Genomic DNA, 17,571 nt, shown 5'->3' on the forward strand with positions numbered 1-17,571 from the left:
GAATTATATTCATAAAATTATTATTATTTAAATTTGTTATCAAAATTTGGTTTTATTTAAAATGGGTCTAAGTTAAAAGTATAAAGTATGCTAAAGTGAATTTTCAAAACCGGTTTTAGTCGATTATTTAAGAAAATAATTATCGTATATTAACTATTCGACAGGAAATAATATTCGGTATTACGAGCTTAAAATTTATCTTTTTTACATTTAACTAATAGAGAGATAAAGTTGAACCACTATCTTTGAATTTGATCCCGCGCACACAGTTTGGTGGTTCAGTTAAGTCTATATGACGTAGTTCAACTTGTTTGATCCCATAAATTTAGTAGGATACGACTCTGTATCTCATTCAAAGTTTCTCAAGTTTTCTCATTACAGTTCCTCTCTAAAAAGTATTCTTTTATTTTATCAATCGGATTATTCTTTTGCACTGCTAGGTCCAAAATACCCTTAACATTTTAAATACGCTTTTAGAAATGTCGGGCTTTCATTTGAAAACAAGATTTATACTCTACACAAATTCAAATATTTGTTGTTTCAAAATCCATGAATTAGATGTTAAAAATCGCACAAGAAAAACGATTCGTGTAATATATCAAATAAAATAAATTTTAAAAGCAATACGGAGTGGTCGGACCCCCTCTTCTTTCAGATATAATTACAAACAATGAAGAAGTATAAACTTTAATATAGAAATAGAAATTTATTCCAAAGCTTTCGATAAGATTAACGAAATTCTCAAGTTTTGATGAGATACTTTAACTAAAAACACAAAGTCAAATAAATGCAAATATTTTCGCAAGTTTGCAAATATATTTTAACAAAATCAGTCGCAACATCGACTAAACATTATATAGATATCTTATATAATAATATATGTTCATTATGTTGATTAAGTGAGGACAAAGAGAATAGATTATACATAAAGTGGAATTTAAACAATCCCTTGGTATGCATTTTGTCAGTCCCTTTCAGCCTGAAGGGAGTTCAAAGTGTACAATTCATGTAATTGTTCACAAATTATATGCAGTACATCACACTAACACTACAGCGTTGCCAACCGGGGGAATTTTTCCCCATTTTTTGGAAATCTGGGGAATTTCTAACTCAATTGGGAATGGGGAATTGAATGAAAATTGGGGTTTTTCTGGGGAATTTAAAACTTTTTAATATATTTTGAAAATTGTACTGAAAATCAATGAAATTGACTAAATTCATAAAAATCTTTGTCATGAATTATTTTTCGACAAAGATGTATTCATAATTTAAATCGAATCTAATTCAGATCATTCATTGTCAAGGAAATTTTCCCCAAAACAGGGCTTCTTCAATTTAAAGCGCGTTTTACTCTGTTTTCAGTATACAATAAATATGGGGAATTTTAAGTTGATTTTGGGAATTTTGAAGACAGAAATTGGGAATTATCTTTCCTCGGAGTTGGCAACGCTGCTAATACCCTATGATCCCTGAGCATATCCATTTCAATTTCTTTGTTTTGTAAAGTTTTTAAATAACTTTAAACGCGTGTATTCGCTATAGGTGAATTAAAATCATTATTTAATTATAAACATTAAAATGTAAAAATCGTCGTTTGTAAAGTCCTACAGAATTGTTAATCTTGTTTGCTTCAGACAATTTTGTACACTACAAATTTGCAATTAATATCTTGTTTTAAATTAATTTTCCTTTTTCAAATAGCGAGGCTTTTAGGGCGCTTTGCACTCATAGCTTAATTGTGAACATTTTCTCTTTGTATATCATTGTAAAAAAAGCAATAAGGGTTTCAATTTTGACAATAAGTATTTTTCTGAAAATTTGGATTATTTTTGTAATCAATGCAGAACACATACTGGCTGTCCCAAAAAGAAAAACAATTAGAAGACAACTCTAGCAAGGGGATTCTAGGATTAACCCTATTCCCGCTGGGGGGGGGGTCAATTTGACCCCCCCCCTGTAGTTTTTTTTACATAACTCAAAAAGTATTAGTCTGAGGCTGTTGAAATTTTCTGACTTTTCTTACATACCCAAAGCCCTCCCTTTAGGCCTAAAACCGGGCTTTAATACTAACTGCCTGAGTCCTCAGGCACACTGCCTGAATGACTGCTTTTGCCTGTAACAAACTAAATCTTTGTTTGGACCCACTTTCACTTGTCAGATTTTGATAAAATTTAGCTTTTTGGAAAGCCTATGACATAAGGAAACGGATTGCACAAGTTTTGCGAAAAAAAAAATTGCAAATTTTTTGCAAACAACCTGTCAAAGGAAATTTGCACATTTTTAGTTTTTCTTGATTAAAAATCAGGTTATTTAAAATTTTGCAAAATTTTTTGCATATTTGAAATGGCATGGTCAAGGGCTTTTCAAAAATGTATAATTTGTCATTTTTTGGACAAATTTTTTTTTGCAAACATTTTTACTATAAAACTGGATTTTGCGATAAAAAATTCAATTTTCGCAAATTTGCAAATTTTTTTGCAGATTCTAAAAGTAGAGCACAAGAGCTTTCTAATGATGTATCATTTGTCATATTTGGACATAAAACATGGGATTTAGAGGGGGGGGGGGCAAAATGAACCCCCCCCCAGCGTATCCTGGTTTTCAAGTACCCCAGCAGGGATAGGGTTAAGCTAGGATAAGATATGGGGAATAAGATTTTTTTTCACTCCCCCCTCCATGTCAGGGATTTAGAAAATGATTATATCTCCCTTATTGTTACTCAGATATCGAGCTCTGGTTGATTAACCAGTAAAGAAAATTTAATTTCAGATTTGAAATATCAAAATATTTTTTTAAAATTCAATCACATAGCAAAAAATGCGAAACTTCCCTGGAAGATTTATGCAATATGCTTCCTTTTGTCAAAGGCAATTTAGATAGATATTTTGTCCGCAGGTTTACAATATTTTTTCTTTTCCTTTGAGCCATTACAAATATAGCCATATATTATTCTTATTTCAAGAAAAATGGCATCAACAAGGAAAATGCCGATTAATGTTCAAAAAAGCAATTTCAGACGCTCAAACTGGACCCTGATCTTTTTTATAGAGAAACTATAACACATAATGAGTCATTAATTTTGACCTTTACTATGGTTCTGGTCCAAACAAATGCCCCTCCTCTCCCCACTAGCAAATTCCAAGCTACCTGGGTGCCAAAACAAAATAATTATCTTTATTTAACTAAACATTTATTTAATTATAAAGTCTTCACAGGGAAAATGTTTTAATCCATTCTTAAAATAGAATTTAAATATAATATATTCTATATATACCTCAATTTTCTATGGTTTTTAGGGTTTTTCCCCTTTTTGCCTGCCCCTTAGCTGTCTCAAAGCTGTTTTACTTTCTAACAAGTCTTAAAGCTTAGCAAACATAAATTAGATTGGTTAAATGTTTTTCTTCCATTTTCCAGTTTTATGAGTCCCGGATTCGAATAGTAAATATTGATCTTATTACTTCCTGCACAATTCACATAAACGGCAAACTAAAGGAATTGAACTTTGCAACAAACTCAAATTTTAAGCTTCTCAGTTTTCATATTTATTAATAAAAATTGTTTCGGATTGCTCCTCTTAAGTCAAAGAGAATAGATTATAAATAGAGTGGAATTTACTCAAAAAAAGTGTTAAACGGCCATTTTGTTGTACTGTTTCCATACTGTAGGTAGGTGTACTTTACACATTTGTGATATATAAAACTTAGCAAACATAAACTAGATTGGTTAAATGCTTTCCTTCCATCTCATAGTTTTATCAGTCCCACTGTATAAAAGTTATGAAATTGAAATTAAAGAGTTATTTGATTTTCTCTAAATCAATTATCTGATAGCCTGTCATGCATTCCTGAGTTCATTTCAGCATAAGCTTCGATAATAATCAATTTGATGTTTTTATTTAGTAAATTTTCTTTTTTAAATTTGAGGTAATCAAATAGTAAAAACCAATATTTTTGAATTTCAAAATTACAAACTTTTTATTTAAATTTTAGTGCAGAACATTACCGAGAATGAAGTTTGAAAGAAATTCCTATTTTCAATTCATAATTTCATACAAATAACGATGAATTTGATTGAATCTCCCTAGTGTACAGGCCCGGTTTTGCCTGATATAGTCTACTTGTGTACATATTGTCATTTAGCTGATCAAGCCCAGTACTTGAAATGAACAGTGATATAAGTCGTCTAACAGTGTTTTTTTTTTTACCAACTTTTGTTTTATGAATATGTATAATCTAGTTGTTTGCTGGGGATAGTTCTAAATATTCTCCTTATTCTAATCTTCTGTTCATATCAGCTCAAACAAAAAACATTTCAAAGGTAAAACTTTAAAACTTTACAAAGGGACCGTCAGCGTAATTTCATGTGACCTTCAAATTAAAGGGAGACATTATGCAAATCATGTATTTCACGAAGATTTTGAGTTTATACAATATAAATATCACAAAAAAAAGAACAGTCCTCGTGAGGGAAAATTAATCTGTGAGGCCAGGTTTTCATAATTTTCCCTAGAACAGTTTAGTGACAGGGGGGGGGGGGGGCTGGACGATAGGAAGAGAAGGTGGAGTGGCAGAAAAATTTATGTAAACATGATACTTAACAAAGTAATGCCTAGCTCTAACAAACTAGTACAATAACAACCATTATAATATCCAATCAAGAACATTTAAAAAGATTAAAATGTTTATTCAAAAATTATTTAAAAATATTAAATTATTGATTCACAACGGTATCTCTTCTAACCTTTGTTCAAACATCGATGTAGAATCATACTTTATAATAAAAAGGTTAAAAGGGTATCGTTGTAAATCGGTTATGCCATTCTACAAAAGGCAGGTCACTTGAAACTCTGCTTATACTCACTTTAAAAGAAATTTTTCATGAATTTCTGCAAAGGTTTTCTATAAATATAGGTTTTTAGATAATCCACGATGAAAACTGAAGTGGTCAAATAATATACTTGACATGTATGCTTCTTAATGTAAACCTCAAATAAAAATCACCACACTATATGATTCTTAATGATTCTTAATTTCTAGTTCCTAAAAAAAGAAATGGACATAATTTTTATGAACGAACACACTTTTTGAAAACATAGAAATTGGTTTGTAAAAAAGTTTGTCGTTCAGAATTGTAAATGGATCGTTCAGAGAAAGAAAAAATTATCGTTTTCTAAAAACGAATGAAAAAAACGAAAGCGCGAACGGTTTCATTAAACGATCGTTCAGTAAGAAAATGAATGATAATTTTGAGAACGAACGAAATCAATTTTTTAACGATAGAAAAAAAGAACGAAATGGGTCGTTCACGAACGATTAAAGAACGAAATGGAAAAAGTTGAACGTGCCTATCTCTACCCAAACACCTTAAATATATAGTTAAGTTGTTTTTATGATTTTACAGACTGTTTTTATATTTTCTATTAGAACACATGTCAAATGCAAGACGTACTGCATAAGTATTAAAACACTTACACAATGTGGGTAGATTAGCGTGCTTACATAACACTTTCGTTGATTATTAAAATATTAGCTACAGGGTGTCCCAATAAACATGGAAATTAAGCGAAAACTTGAAAGTCGTCTTTGATTTCTTATATTTAATAAATAGCAGAGAAAGTATATATATATATACCTTTCTCGTGTCTTAAAAATTGACGAATATATTAGATAATAAGAAAATTTTTATTTATTAACCCTATCCCTGCTGGGGTACTTGAAAACCAGGATACGCTGGGGGGGGGGTCAATTTGACCCCCCCCTCTAAATCCCATGTTTTATGTCCAAATATGACAAATAATACATCATTAGAAAGCTCTTGTGCTCTACTTTTAGAATCTGAAAAAAAATTTGCAAATTTGCGAAAATTGAATTTTTTATCGCAAAATCCAGTTTTATAGTAAAATTGTTTTCCAAAAAAACATTGTCCAAAAAATGACAAATTATACATTTTTGAAAAGCCCTTGACCATGCCATTTCAAATATGCAAAAATTTGTGCAAAATTTTAAATAACCTGATTTTTAATCAAGAAAAACTAGAAATGTGCAAACTTTCTTTGACAGGTTGTTTGCAAAAAATTTGCAATTTTTTTTTCGCAAAACTTGTGCAATCCGTTTCCTTATGTCATAGGCTTTCCAAAAAGCTAAATTTTATCAAAATCTGACAAGTGAAAAGGGTCATAACAAAGATTTAGTTTGTTACAGGCAAAAGCAGTCATTCAGGCAGTGTGCCTGAGGACTTAGGCAGTTAGTATTAATGCCCGGTTTTAGGCCTAAAGGGAGGGCTTTGGGTATGTAAGAAAAGTCAGAAAATTTCAACAGCCACAGACCAATACTTTTTGAGTTATGTAAAAAAAACTACAGGGGGGGGGGCCAAATTGACCCCCCCCCCCGCTGTAATAGGGTTAAGTAAATTACAATTTTTACTAATTTTTCAATATCATTGTCAATTTTGACAGTACAAAAAAGGTAGACCAGATTATGAAAATCTCAAGCCCAGGCACTTTCAATATTACATGTTTAAATTGGTATACTGCAATGATTGTGTTCATGAAAAAATTCTACATGTTAACTGAGACATCCTATAAGTTCCTACATCTTACCTTTCTTAGTGACAATTATATCTTACGCTGAGTCTGTTGTTCCATATTTTATAATTCTGTTCTATGTTCCTTAGGATATGTTCTTTATATCGAATACATCTATAGCGATACGTTCTCTTTATTTAATTAAATGTTCCTAATATCTAGCATATGTTATTTATATTTTAACTGTATATTCTTAATATATATCTAGCTATATGTTCTGTATATTTAGATATATTTTCAATTTATATATTCGTTGTATCTAACTTTATGTTCTTTATATCTTACTATATGTTGTGTACATCTATATGCTCTGTATATTTAACTATATGTTATGTATATCTAACTATATGTTGTGTATATCTATATGTTCTGTATATCTATCTTTATGTTGTGTATTTCAAAATGTTTTGCATATCTATATGTTCTGTATATGTAACTTTATGTTCTTTATATCTATATGTTTTGTATTTTTTGTACATCTTACTACATGTTCTTTATGTCAAACTATGTGTTCTGTATATCTAACTATATGTTCTCTAGGCTAATGATGAGTTTGGCACTCAGTGATCTACTGTATCTAGCCTCTAGTGCCTGGGTATTCAGCTGTCCACTTCTTTGGCCAGATATATCCACCACACATATGTTCGCTTACAGTGTCACATTCATGCTACCACTAGCACATACAGGGTTAACAGGTACTACACATATATTTGCTTACAGTGTCACATTCATGCTACCATTAGCACATACAGGGTTAACAGGTACTAGACATATATTCGTATACAGTGTCACATTCATGCTACCTCTAACACATACAGGGTTAACAGGTACTAGACATATGTTCGCATACAGTGTCACATTCATGCTACCACTAGCACATACAGGGTTAACAGGTACTAGACATATGTTCGCATACAGTGTCACATTCATGCTACCATTAGCACATACAGGGTTAACAGGTACTAGACATATGTTCGCATACAGTGTCACATTCATGCTACCACTAGCACATACAGGTTAAAAGTATCTTTTCACTTAAAATCAAAAACTTGCAGTTACCAGTATACGTAAAAAAATGAGAAAAAAAACTTTAGAATAAGTTTTCCTTAAATACAATATTCCTTATCATTATTGAAAATTTATACATTCTAGTAGTACTGAATTTTGGTCCAGGGGATATTTATATATTCTAGTAGTACTGTATATTGGTCCAGGAGATATTTATATATTCTAGTAGTGCTGATTATTGGTCCAGGGGATATTTTTTTATTCTAGTAGTGCTGGATATTGGTCCAGGGGATATTTATATATTCTAGTTGTACTGCATATTGGTCCAGGGGATATTTATATATTCTAGTAGTGCTGCATATTGGTCCAGGGGATGTTTATATATTCTAGAAGTGCTGCATATTGGTCCAGGGGATATTTATATATTCTAGTAATGCTGCATATTGGTCCAGGGGATATTCATATATTCTAGTAATGCTGCATATTGGTCCAGGGGATATTTATATATTCTAGTAGTACTGCATATTGGTCCTGGGGATATTTATATATTCCAGTACTACTGCATATTGGTCCAGGGGATATTTATATATTCCAGTAGTACTGCATATTGGTCCAGGGGATATTTATATATGCTAGTAGTACTGCATATTGGTCCAGTGGATATTTAAATATTCTAGTAGTACTGCATATTGGTCCAGGGGATAATTATATATTCTAGTAGTGCTGCATATTGGTCCAGGGGATATTTATACATTCTAGTAGTGCTGCATATTGGTCCAGGGGTTATTTATATATTCTAGTAGTGCTGCATATTGGCCCAGGGGATATTTATATATTCTTTTAGTGCTGCATATTGGTCCAGGGGATATTTATATATTAAAGCAGTGCTGCATATTGGTCCTGGGGATATTTATATATGCTAGTAGTACTGCATATTGGTCCAGGGGATATTTATACATTCTAGTAGTGCTGCATATTGGACCAGGGGATATTTATATATTCTAGTAGTGCTGGATATTGGTCCAGGAGATATTTATTTATTATAGAAGTGCTGCATATTGGTCTAGGGGATATTTTTATATTCTAGTAGTGCTGCATATTGGTACAGGGGATATTTAAAATTTTAGTAGTGCTGCATATTGGACCAGGGGATATTTATATATTCTTGTAGTGCTGTATATTGGTCCAGGGGATATTTATATATTCTAGTAGTACTGCATATTAGTCCAGGATATATTTATATATTCTAGTAGTACTGCATATTGGTCCGGGGGATATTTATATATTCTAGTAGTACTGCATATTGGTCCGGGGGATATTTATATTTTCTAGTAGTACTGTATATTGGTCCAGGGGATATTTATATATTCTAGTAGTGCTGCATATTTGTCCAGGGGATATTTTTAGATTCTAGTAGTACTGTATGTTGGTCCAGGGGATATTTATATATTCTAGTAGTACTGTATATTGGTCCAGGGGATGTTTATACATTCTAGTAGTACTGTATATTGATCCAGGGGATATTTATTCATTCTAGTAGTACTGTATATTGGTCCAGGGGATATTTATAAATTCTAGTAGTGCTGCATATTGGTCCAAGGGATATTTATTCATTCTAGTAGTACTGTATATTGGTCCAGGAGATATTTATATATTCTAGTAGTAATGTATATTGGTCCAGGAGATATTTATACATTCTAATAGTGCTGCATATTGGTCCAGGGGATATTTATATGTTCTAGTAGTGCTGGATATTGGTCCAGGGGATATTTATTTATTTGTCCAGGGGATATTTATTTATTTGTCCAGGGGATATTTATATATTCTAGTAGTACTGTATATTGGTCCAGGGGATATTTATATATTCTAGTAGTACTGTATATTGGTCATAGGGGATATTTATACATTGTAGTAGTACTGTATATTGGTCCAGGGGATATTTATACATTCTAGTATAGTGCTGGATATTGGTCCAGGGGATATTTATATATTCTAGTATTGCTGCATATCGATCCAGTGGATAGCTCCTTAGAGTTATAAAATATCCAAAAATTAATAATATTTTAAATTTTGTTTATCGAAAGGGAATGGTGCCGTAATTTTAAATGACCTTTTATTTGTAGGTTGCGCCCGCTACATTATATAGTATCTGTTAAACGTTGATTGTTCAAGGATGAGGGAATTATTCTTATTTGTTTTCAGAATCTCTTGTATTTATTGATCACCTATTTTCAAGATAATTGAAATTTAAGAAGATCTACTATTCAATTTCTAGAAGTTAGAAACTTTAAAAACTGGTTTAGGAAAAAAACAATAAACTAGATTTCTGAAATTTCGAGAAAAATATGTAAAGTCAGCAGTGTTAAGTTTATATTGAACGCGTCAATTACAGTTTTCCGACAAATTTATCAACATTTAAGTCAAATGTTTTAAGCGTGCCACTGTAAAACGGGAAGTCCCCTCTAATGAAGGGTCATTTGAAAATACGCCTACATTCCCTTTAATTATAAAAAAAGTTAATCAAGATTAATATTAAACTAATTGAAGTGCTTGGCGTTGCCCGTGATTAATCTGTAAATTATCTAGGCTCTATAATGTTGACCTGTGGGATGTCCCTGGAACGTTACATCACAGTGTGTCATCCATTCTTCAAGATAGCCCACAAATGGCCAGCATGGTAACAAAGATGAAATCAGATGTTTTATTTAATGCTTTACAATTTTCTAGCAGTAGGAACCAAATGCATTACAATCACAGCGCCAACCCATCATAGACTATTAAACGCATAGGTTTATAATCCAAATTTAAATAGGGTAAAATCCTCTTTGGAATTTTATAAATATAAATTAAGTTCTCTATAACCCCTTTTTCAACATAAATTACAAAAACAATATCGTAAAATTTGGCGGATTTTCGCGTTTCAGATGATGGTAATTTATTTCGAGGTAACATGTTTTTTTTATTCTGACTTCAAAACCATTCCCCAAGCTGAGATGTTTAAAGTAAAACAGAACTTGAGGCTTGATTACGCCAAGGTCTGCCCTTGATTACGCCAAGGTCTGCCCTTGATTACGTCGACCTAATCATTCTGATTGTTTGAACAGAAATATGATTTAGTAATGAATAATGATAAACACACGCATTCAATTTCTTAGATTTGTAAATTTATCAAATTTAACCTTTACATTAATTTACCAATTTTGTTTTGTGCTTGTTTAATAAATATAACAAATTTCAACACGACAAATAATTGCCAAGAGATTAAATGTTCAAATATGACTTTCCTTAAGATTTATATAAAGAGGAGATCAAGCATTGATCTCAATATCCACAATTCTTAAATTTTCAGTTCAGTTTGGTTTTATCTTAAACCAAGTAAAGCTAAAGCTCAAGTCCTGACTTGAGCTTTACTTGGGCGAAAATAGACGCTAAGACTGGGCTTTACTCGGGTTTGAGCTCAACTCTGAGATCATAGAAGTGACCGTACAAAATTTGGAGTTTATTAGATACAAACACAAAAACAGACAAGCCATATTTATATATATGGAGGAAGTGCAAGTTCCCCTTGGGAATTTGTCAATTGTAAAGCTTCCCTTAGGATAAATTCAATTCTAATTACTAGAGAAAATATGCTTTTATATTTATATTCTAGCTTCGTAACCCAGCATTGCACAGGGTACTCATGGTTACTCCCGCAGTTTACCCGCACTTGGTCGTAAGTTACAATTTCGACCTACTCAATTTAGAATCTCAAAACCAAGCCAAGAACATTCCCATGGTTCTTCCGAGTTCCCAAATCAAAATTTGAGGCAAATAGGTCCACTTTTTCGGTATAGACTGTAGATATTGAGAATGTTCTGTTCTCTTTATTTAAGGGACTGTAAACATTATTTCAAGTGACCCTTCATGCAAGTAAGGCAATGTCTGATTCCCAATGTTTCCCGTGAAACCTTTCTGTGATCCATAATATAGAAGTTATTATCACTTTTTCATGCTTAAAAGTGTTTATTTCTGATTATTCCAATATGTTTGTAGTAAATGCCGTACTCTTAAAAGTTCGTCAACCAAACTGTTTCAGTCCAGGCTCAACCAGTCCGCTATCCAAGTCAACCAGGACACAACCAACCTGGCTCTGAATGCCACAAAGGAACACAAGCGTAGTTTATCAATCTAGCTATTACTCCGGCTCTAAATGCCACACATGAACACAAGCGTAGTTTATCAATCTAGCTATTACTCCGGCTCTAAATGCCACACATGGCCACATGCATAGTTTATCAATCTAGCTATTACTCCGGCTCTAAATGCCACACATGGCCACATGCATAGTTTATCAATCTAGCTATTACTCCGGCTCTAAATGCCACACATGAACACAAGCGTAGTTTATCAATCTAGCTATTACTCCGGCTCTAAATGCCACACAGGGACACAAGCATAGCTATTAAACAAGCTACCAATTTCTACATGTTTTCCTGTAGAAGCAATGCGCAAGCGGCTTTTGTAGAGAAGCCACAATTATAAACATTGATATCTAATTCATACTTGACAAGACAAAGCTTTAAAGGGTATCTCGGTCGTTGTAAATGGGGCAATGCCATCTTTGCATGGAGGGTCACTTAAGATTACGCGAACAGTCCCTTTAATTTATTCCTTTTAATCAATTATTTACAATATTTTAAATTGGAATAAAATTTTCAATTTTTTCAAATGGTTTGTATTCTTTATTAAATTGAAAAAAATATCAAATATTTCTAATGAATTTAAAATGTCATTCAGACGATTTATACTTAATATTTTTTTTAAAACACTTTTTCCCCTATAAAATCAACTTTTTCGAAATAACATTGCATGCGTTGAAAATGTCAAAAAATGAATATTGAAATGTTTTTCCTAATATTGGGGGATTAGAGATTACAGCTATATTTATTGAAAATTGAGAACGAGCACCACCTCCCACAGATCTACAGGGTGGCACAAAGAAAAACATCTTTTAGTTGATATGTAATATGAGCTCTCATATCGGTTCGAAATCTATGTAATATTTCCGATCGATGGATGCAAATAAGAAGTTTGTATCAGTCTGGATCTATGTGTATGTGAACCCTTAATAAACCTTATCAACAATAATATTTAATAAAGGGAATGTAAGCGTAATTTTAAGTCACCTTCCATTTATAAATATGCATATCTGATTCACAACAGTACCTTTTAAACTTTTATATGGACAACGATGGGGTGGATCAAGGAAAGTTATTTCAGAGGTGTACACATTTTTTTCTACTGCAGTGTACTGTCTTTGGGTGGAAAAGTAAACACAAGACGTTTGTCACAGCCTGGCATTGAATCCATTTTCACAAAGTAATCTATGAAATATTCTGGTCATAGAAAACTATTATGTGAATTTTCAAAATGATCGAAACTTAATGCTTTTAACCTGGATACTGAACGAACACTGATGCATCTATTCTTGTTTATAAAGTCCGCCCAGAGAGAACTGGTTTCCATATGTACGCAGGGTATACGTGACCGCAATTAACTTTCCTTGCATTAGTACCTTGGAGTAGATACCCTTATTTGTATAGCTAAAGATTGAGTGCCAGGAGACTCAAGGTTATAGTGCACTATCTTAAATTTTTTTAACGATTTTTCAGCTACAGGGTGTCCCACGAAACATGACATTTAATAAATCGTTATTTTTAGTTAAAACATCCTTTTGCTTTATTATCTTTTACTTTGAAATCAATTTTAATATAACATGACTCCCATATAATGCTTTTATTGATCTTTGGTACCAACAAATTATGGAAAAAGACATTCTAAACTATTTAACAACTGTCATGTTTTGTGGGACAACCTGTACTCTCTGTGCAAGTGTACACTCGCACTGCTTGGGGTTAGGTGGGTGGTTTTGGATGGGCAGTTGAATATGTAGTTTGTGTCATGTGGAGCTCCCTGCAGTTTGGGCAGATATTTTGTATGTTGCTGTCTATCCTAGACATGTATGAGTTGAGGTAGGATACTATATTCTGATCTAAGTTGAATATGTAGTTTGTGTCATGTGGAGCTCCCTGCAGTTTGGGCAGATATTTTGTATGTTGCTGTCTATCCCAGAGTATGAGTTGAGGTAGGATACTATATCCTGATCTAAGTTGAATATGTAGTTTGTGTCATGTGAAGCTCCCTGCAGTTTGGGCAGATATTTTGTATGTTTCTGTCTATCCTAGACATGTAAGAGTTGAGGTAGGATACTGTATCCTGATCTAAGTTGAATATGTAGTTTGTGTCATGTGGAGCTCCCTGCAGTTTGGGAAGATATTTTGTATGTTTCTGTCTATCCCAGAGTATGAGTTTAGGTAGGATACTGTATCCTGATCTAAGTTGAATATGTAGTTTGTGTCATGTGGAGCTCCCTGCAGTTTGGGCAGATATTTTGTACGTTGCTATCTATCCTAGACATGTAAGAATTGAGGTAGGATACTATATTCTGATCTAAGTTGAGATAGTGTACATCTTTTCTTCTTTGATAGGAATTTTTCCTGTTTGTTAACTTCTGGCCTTCTTTTAAGAACTTTGATGTTTCGAAATTGGTCTATTTTTTCAGAGACATATATTACGTGTATGTATTTTATGTTAGCCGCATTTACGCTGCGGAAGAGCCAGCCAAGAGCCAACTTACAATCCGAGCATCACACCTTGGATCTCTTCTTGACACTTGATTTAATTTACCGCTATATAAATAACAATATCTACCAAATCCTTGATCAAGCAAAGGTTGTAAATCTGAAATGCCAGGTTTATTACGCTTACAGTCCCTTTAAAATCATTTCCCCCAGGGCATTTAACAACAAAAATTACATTTAATGATTGGGTGAAAACTGGTTTGAAAATTAATCCAAACAAACAAATTAGAAAGTAAATATTGATAACATATAGTGCTGCTTGACTTAAAGGGAGTGACCGGCTATGGAAGGTAGTTGAACTGAGTATGCAGTGTTGTGGAAAACTTCTTTCGGATTCATTTGAGATATACTCAGTTCAATTACCTTACATAGCCGGGCACTCCCTTTAAGTTTTTAGTTAGCCCTCCCCGTATTCAAAGAAAAGATAATATTTTTTAATAGAAAAATTAAAATAGATAAAAATAACACTTATTTATATGACATTGTTGTTTTGGTTCGCAGAGTTATAAAGTTTTTGGGCAGAAATGTTCTCTTTTTCGAGCAGGTTTAAGCCTTTCTAGATATAATGTTGTCCCAAGCTTTAGCGATGGACAAAATATAATCTAAAAAGGCAAGAACCTTCAAGATATAGAGAAAATTTAAGTTCAAAAATTTATGGCACGTCGTGTGTTATAAGGTAATTTTATGAAACGTTTGTGTGCTTGTTTTATTTCAATTACTATTTCTAGATCAAATAAGCTTTGAAATAAAGCAAAAGTCAAAATATAAAGTTGATTTCAATTCTATTTTCATTTCAATTAAAAAAAATATTTTGGAATTATCCTATTTTATGGAGAAAATCTGAGAACCAAACTTAATAGAACATGTGCTAAAATGTAAAGCTAAGTTAACTTAATAGCAAAATATGAAATTCACAATAAAGTGAGGAAGAATGATAAAGTACACGATAGTTTCATAAAGTTATCATTACAAAAGTGTAATTGGAGATAAAAAGTGATAGCTCTGTCATGCTTGATCAGTCAAAGGTGTAAAGGTTACTTTTCTTAATGGAACGACGCGAGAAAGATTGACGCGAAGCGACAAGAAAGATAAAATGTTGTCCATTTTCTTTGTGAAATTAGCATAGTGAGATATTAAATATTTATCATTAACTTTGACATAGACGATTTATTTCTGTGCAGTTTTGAACAATCATAGGAAGTCGGAAAATATATTGGATAAGATTCATATTTTGTTCTTTCATTTTGTATTTATAAAGTATTTATCAAATTACAAGTATCTTGATATTTATCTCATTGTAGAATAAATTAATGACATTTTACGTTCCCTAAAGCTTACAAAACACCAACTTAATTTTTTTTGTATGATCGAAGGAACCTTGGTAATTAAACATTCTTTTACAGAAAAAGTAGTTCCTGCCTTAATTGAAATTTTGCATTTTTTTCCAAATTGGTTTTTATATAATCTTCTTTTAAAAAATTTAATAAATTTGCAAGTCCATCGGGATCATGACCGTTAACAAATACTTTTAATGTATCCTTGGATGGAATTTTATGAACTTTAAGCAGGGTCGCTGAACTACCTACCGCGTGTAGGTTCAAATCTTGAATCATCGATTCAAAATTAAAGATTAATGTGTATTTGAATATATGTTTGAGGATTTTATAAGATTATATTCACTGCAGAAACTCCGGGTCGTTTCAAATGCCAGGCCGACTGAGAACCTGGTTAAGCAAGCTGTAACGTACACATACAGACAATATAAAAATGGGATAGTACGCCAAATGAAAAATCCCCTTTTATTGTGTATTATATATTTAAATTAGGCTTTACGGGCGCTTCACACACATCTTCTATTTCATTGTTCTATTTTCGCGCATTTTCAAAATTTACAAAAATAAAAAACTTTTAACACAAGTTTTTAAAATTTTGATCATTCATAAACCTTCCTTGGGAACACGGAGATCCCATACAATATTATTGGATACAAACACAGAGACAGAGGCAGAGGCGTATTCAGGGTGGGCTATTGGGGCTAAGAACCCCCCTGGACCAGTGAAATCTATTAATTTCAGGGGGTTATCAGGCTCCAACGGGTGCTGAGCCCCCCCCCCTGGAAAGAACAAAATTTAAGCCCCCCCTGGACAAGTTCCTGAATACGCCCCTGGACAGAGGTTACCGAGTTATGAACTGACAAACAAACAAAATTAAACAAACAAATACTGTATTCAGGTACTACCTACTTCCAATCGGAACTATCAGCTTTCTCTACACTCTGCCTAGATATTTTGAACTCAGGGTTCTACAGATAAACTATCGTAAGTAATTGGTTTATTCATTGATCAATAACAATACAGAAAGAACACTAGAATTAGCCTTTTCTAGATTTAAGTGTTTTTCGATCACAATAACCCTCAGGCAGAAGTCCAAAGGAGTTACGCGTATGATAACTCTCTGTCTTGTCTTTCAACGGGACATGCTCGTAACATTTTTGGACTTCTGCCTCAGGGTTGGTGTGAACTTAAAACCCCTAAATCTTAAGAGACGACATCTAGTGTTCTATCTGTATTGTTATTGATGTATAGGTTTAGTGAAAACAGATTTTTATCTCAATTTATAACTTAATGTTGGTAAAAGTTCCGTTGAATTAATTGTGTTTCTGTGCGCCGCCCATAATAGATCAAAATAACACTTGATGAAAATTCCGGACCACATGTTTTTTTTCTGTGCGTTTTCAAGTACAAAGATTCAACTCACTCAAAAGATTGATTTCATTTGTCAAAATCGTGTTTCTGGCTGAACCTTGAGGGTACCCCTTCAACACCTGAACTAGGCTGCCTCCTAGTTCTGAATTCTAAAATTTGTCGGATTCGTGCACCCTGCGACCGCCCGTTGTCCGTTTAAATTGTATCCGTTGCCCTGCCTCGGGTTTTTAAGGGATCTGGCGGAAACTTTCCTGAATCTGGCATATTGCCTTTTTTGTGTTTTTTTGAAATTGTTTGCAAAAGTCCAATATAAAGTAAAATGCTTTTAAAAGGCTAAAAAAAAATAATTTACAAAAGAACCAAACGGATTTTTTGTATATTTCTGACAAGAAGCCTCTGTCAATTTCTATAAAAATTTGTTTGATGTGATTATTCTTTCTTGTATGTACTCATAAACTGTAAATTCGAACAGTGCGCAAGTTACAACATTTTTCAAACATTGAACTTTCTTGAATCTTCTATTTGAATAATTGCTCAGCCATATTTGTTGTGAATTGTGACATGGTCCTAAAGGTGTTTTATGACCGGATTG

General features: G+C 32.7%; 1 protein-coding gene across 3 annotated transcripts in view; it reads left to right on the forward strand.

The window, feature by feature from the left end:
- LOC111703908 (FMRFamide receptor) overlaps nt 1–17,571 on the forward strand; it is a 31,374-nt gene that overhangs the window by 549 nt on the left and 13,254 nt on the right. The window contains exons 2-5 of one of the 3 annotated variants that reach the window (XM_023475994.1): nt 4,237–4,317; nt 7,124–7,278; nt 10,178–10,268; nt 16,507–16,592. In XM_023475994.1, the coding sequence (XP_023331762.1) occupies nt 4,237–4,317; nt 7,124–7,278; nt 10,178–10,268; nt 16,507–16,592 (413 nt within the window). The other 2 variants (XM_023475995.1, XM_023475996.1) reach the window with 2 other exon arrangements.

The sequence above is a fragment of the Eurytemora carolleeae genome, unplaced genomic scaffold (assembly GCF_000591075.1).
Source record: "Eurytemora carolleeae unplaced genomic scaffold, Eaff_2.0 scaffold557, whole genome shotgun sequence".
NCBI classification, from domain to species: Eukaryota; Metazoa; Arthropoda; class Copepoda; order Calanoida; family Temoridae; genus Eurytemora; species Eurytemora carolleeae.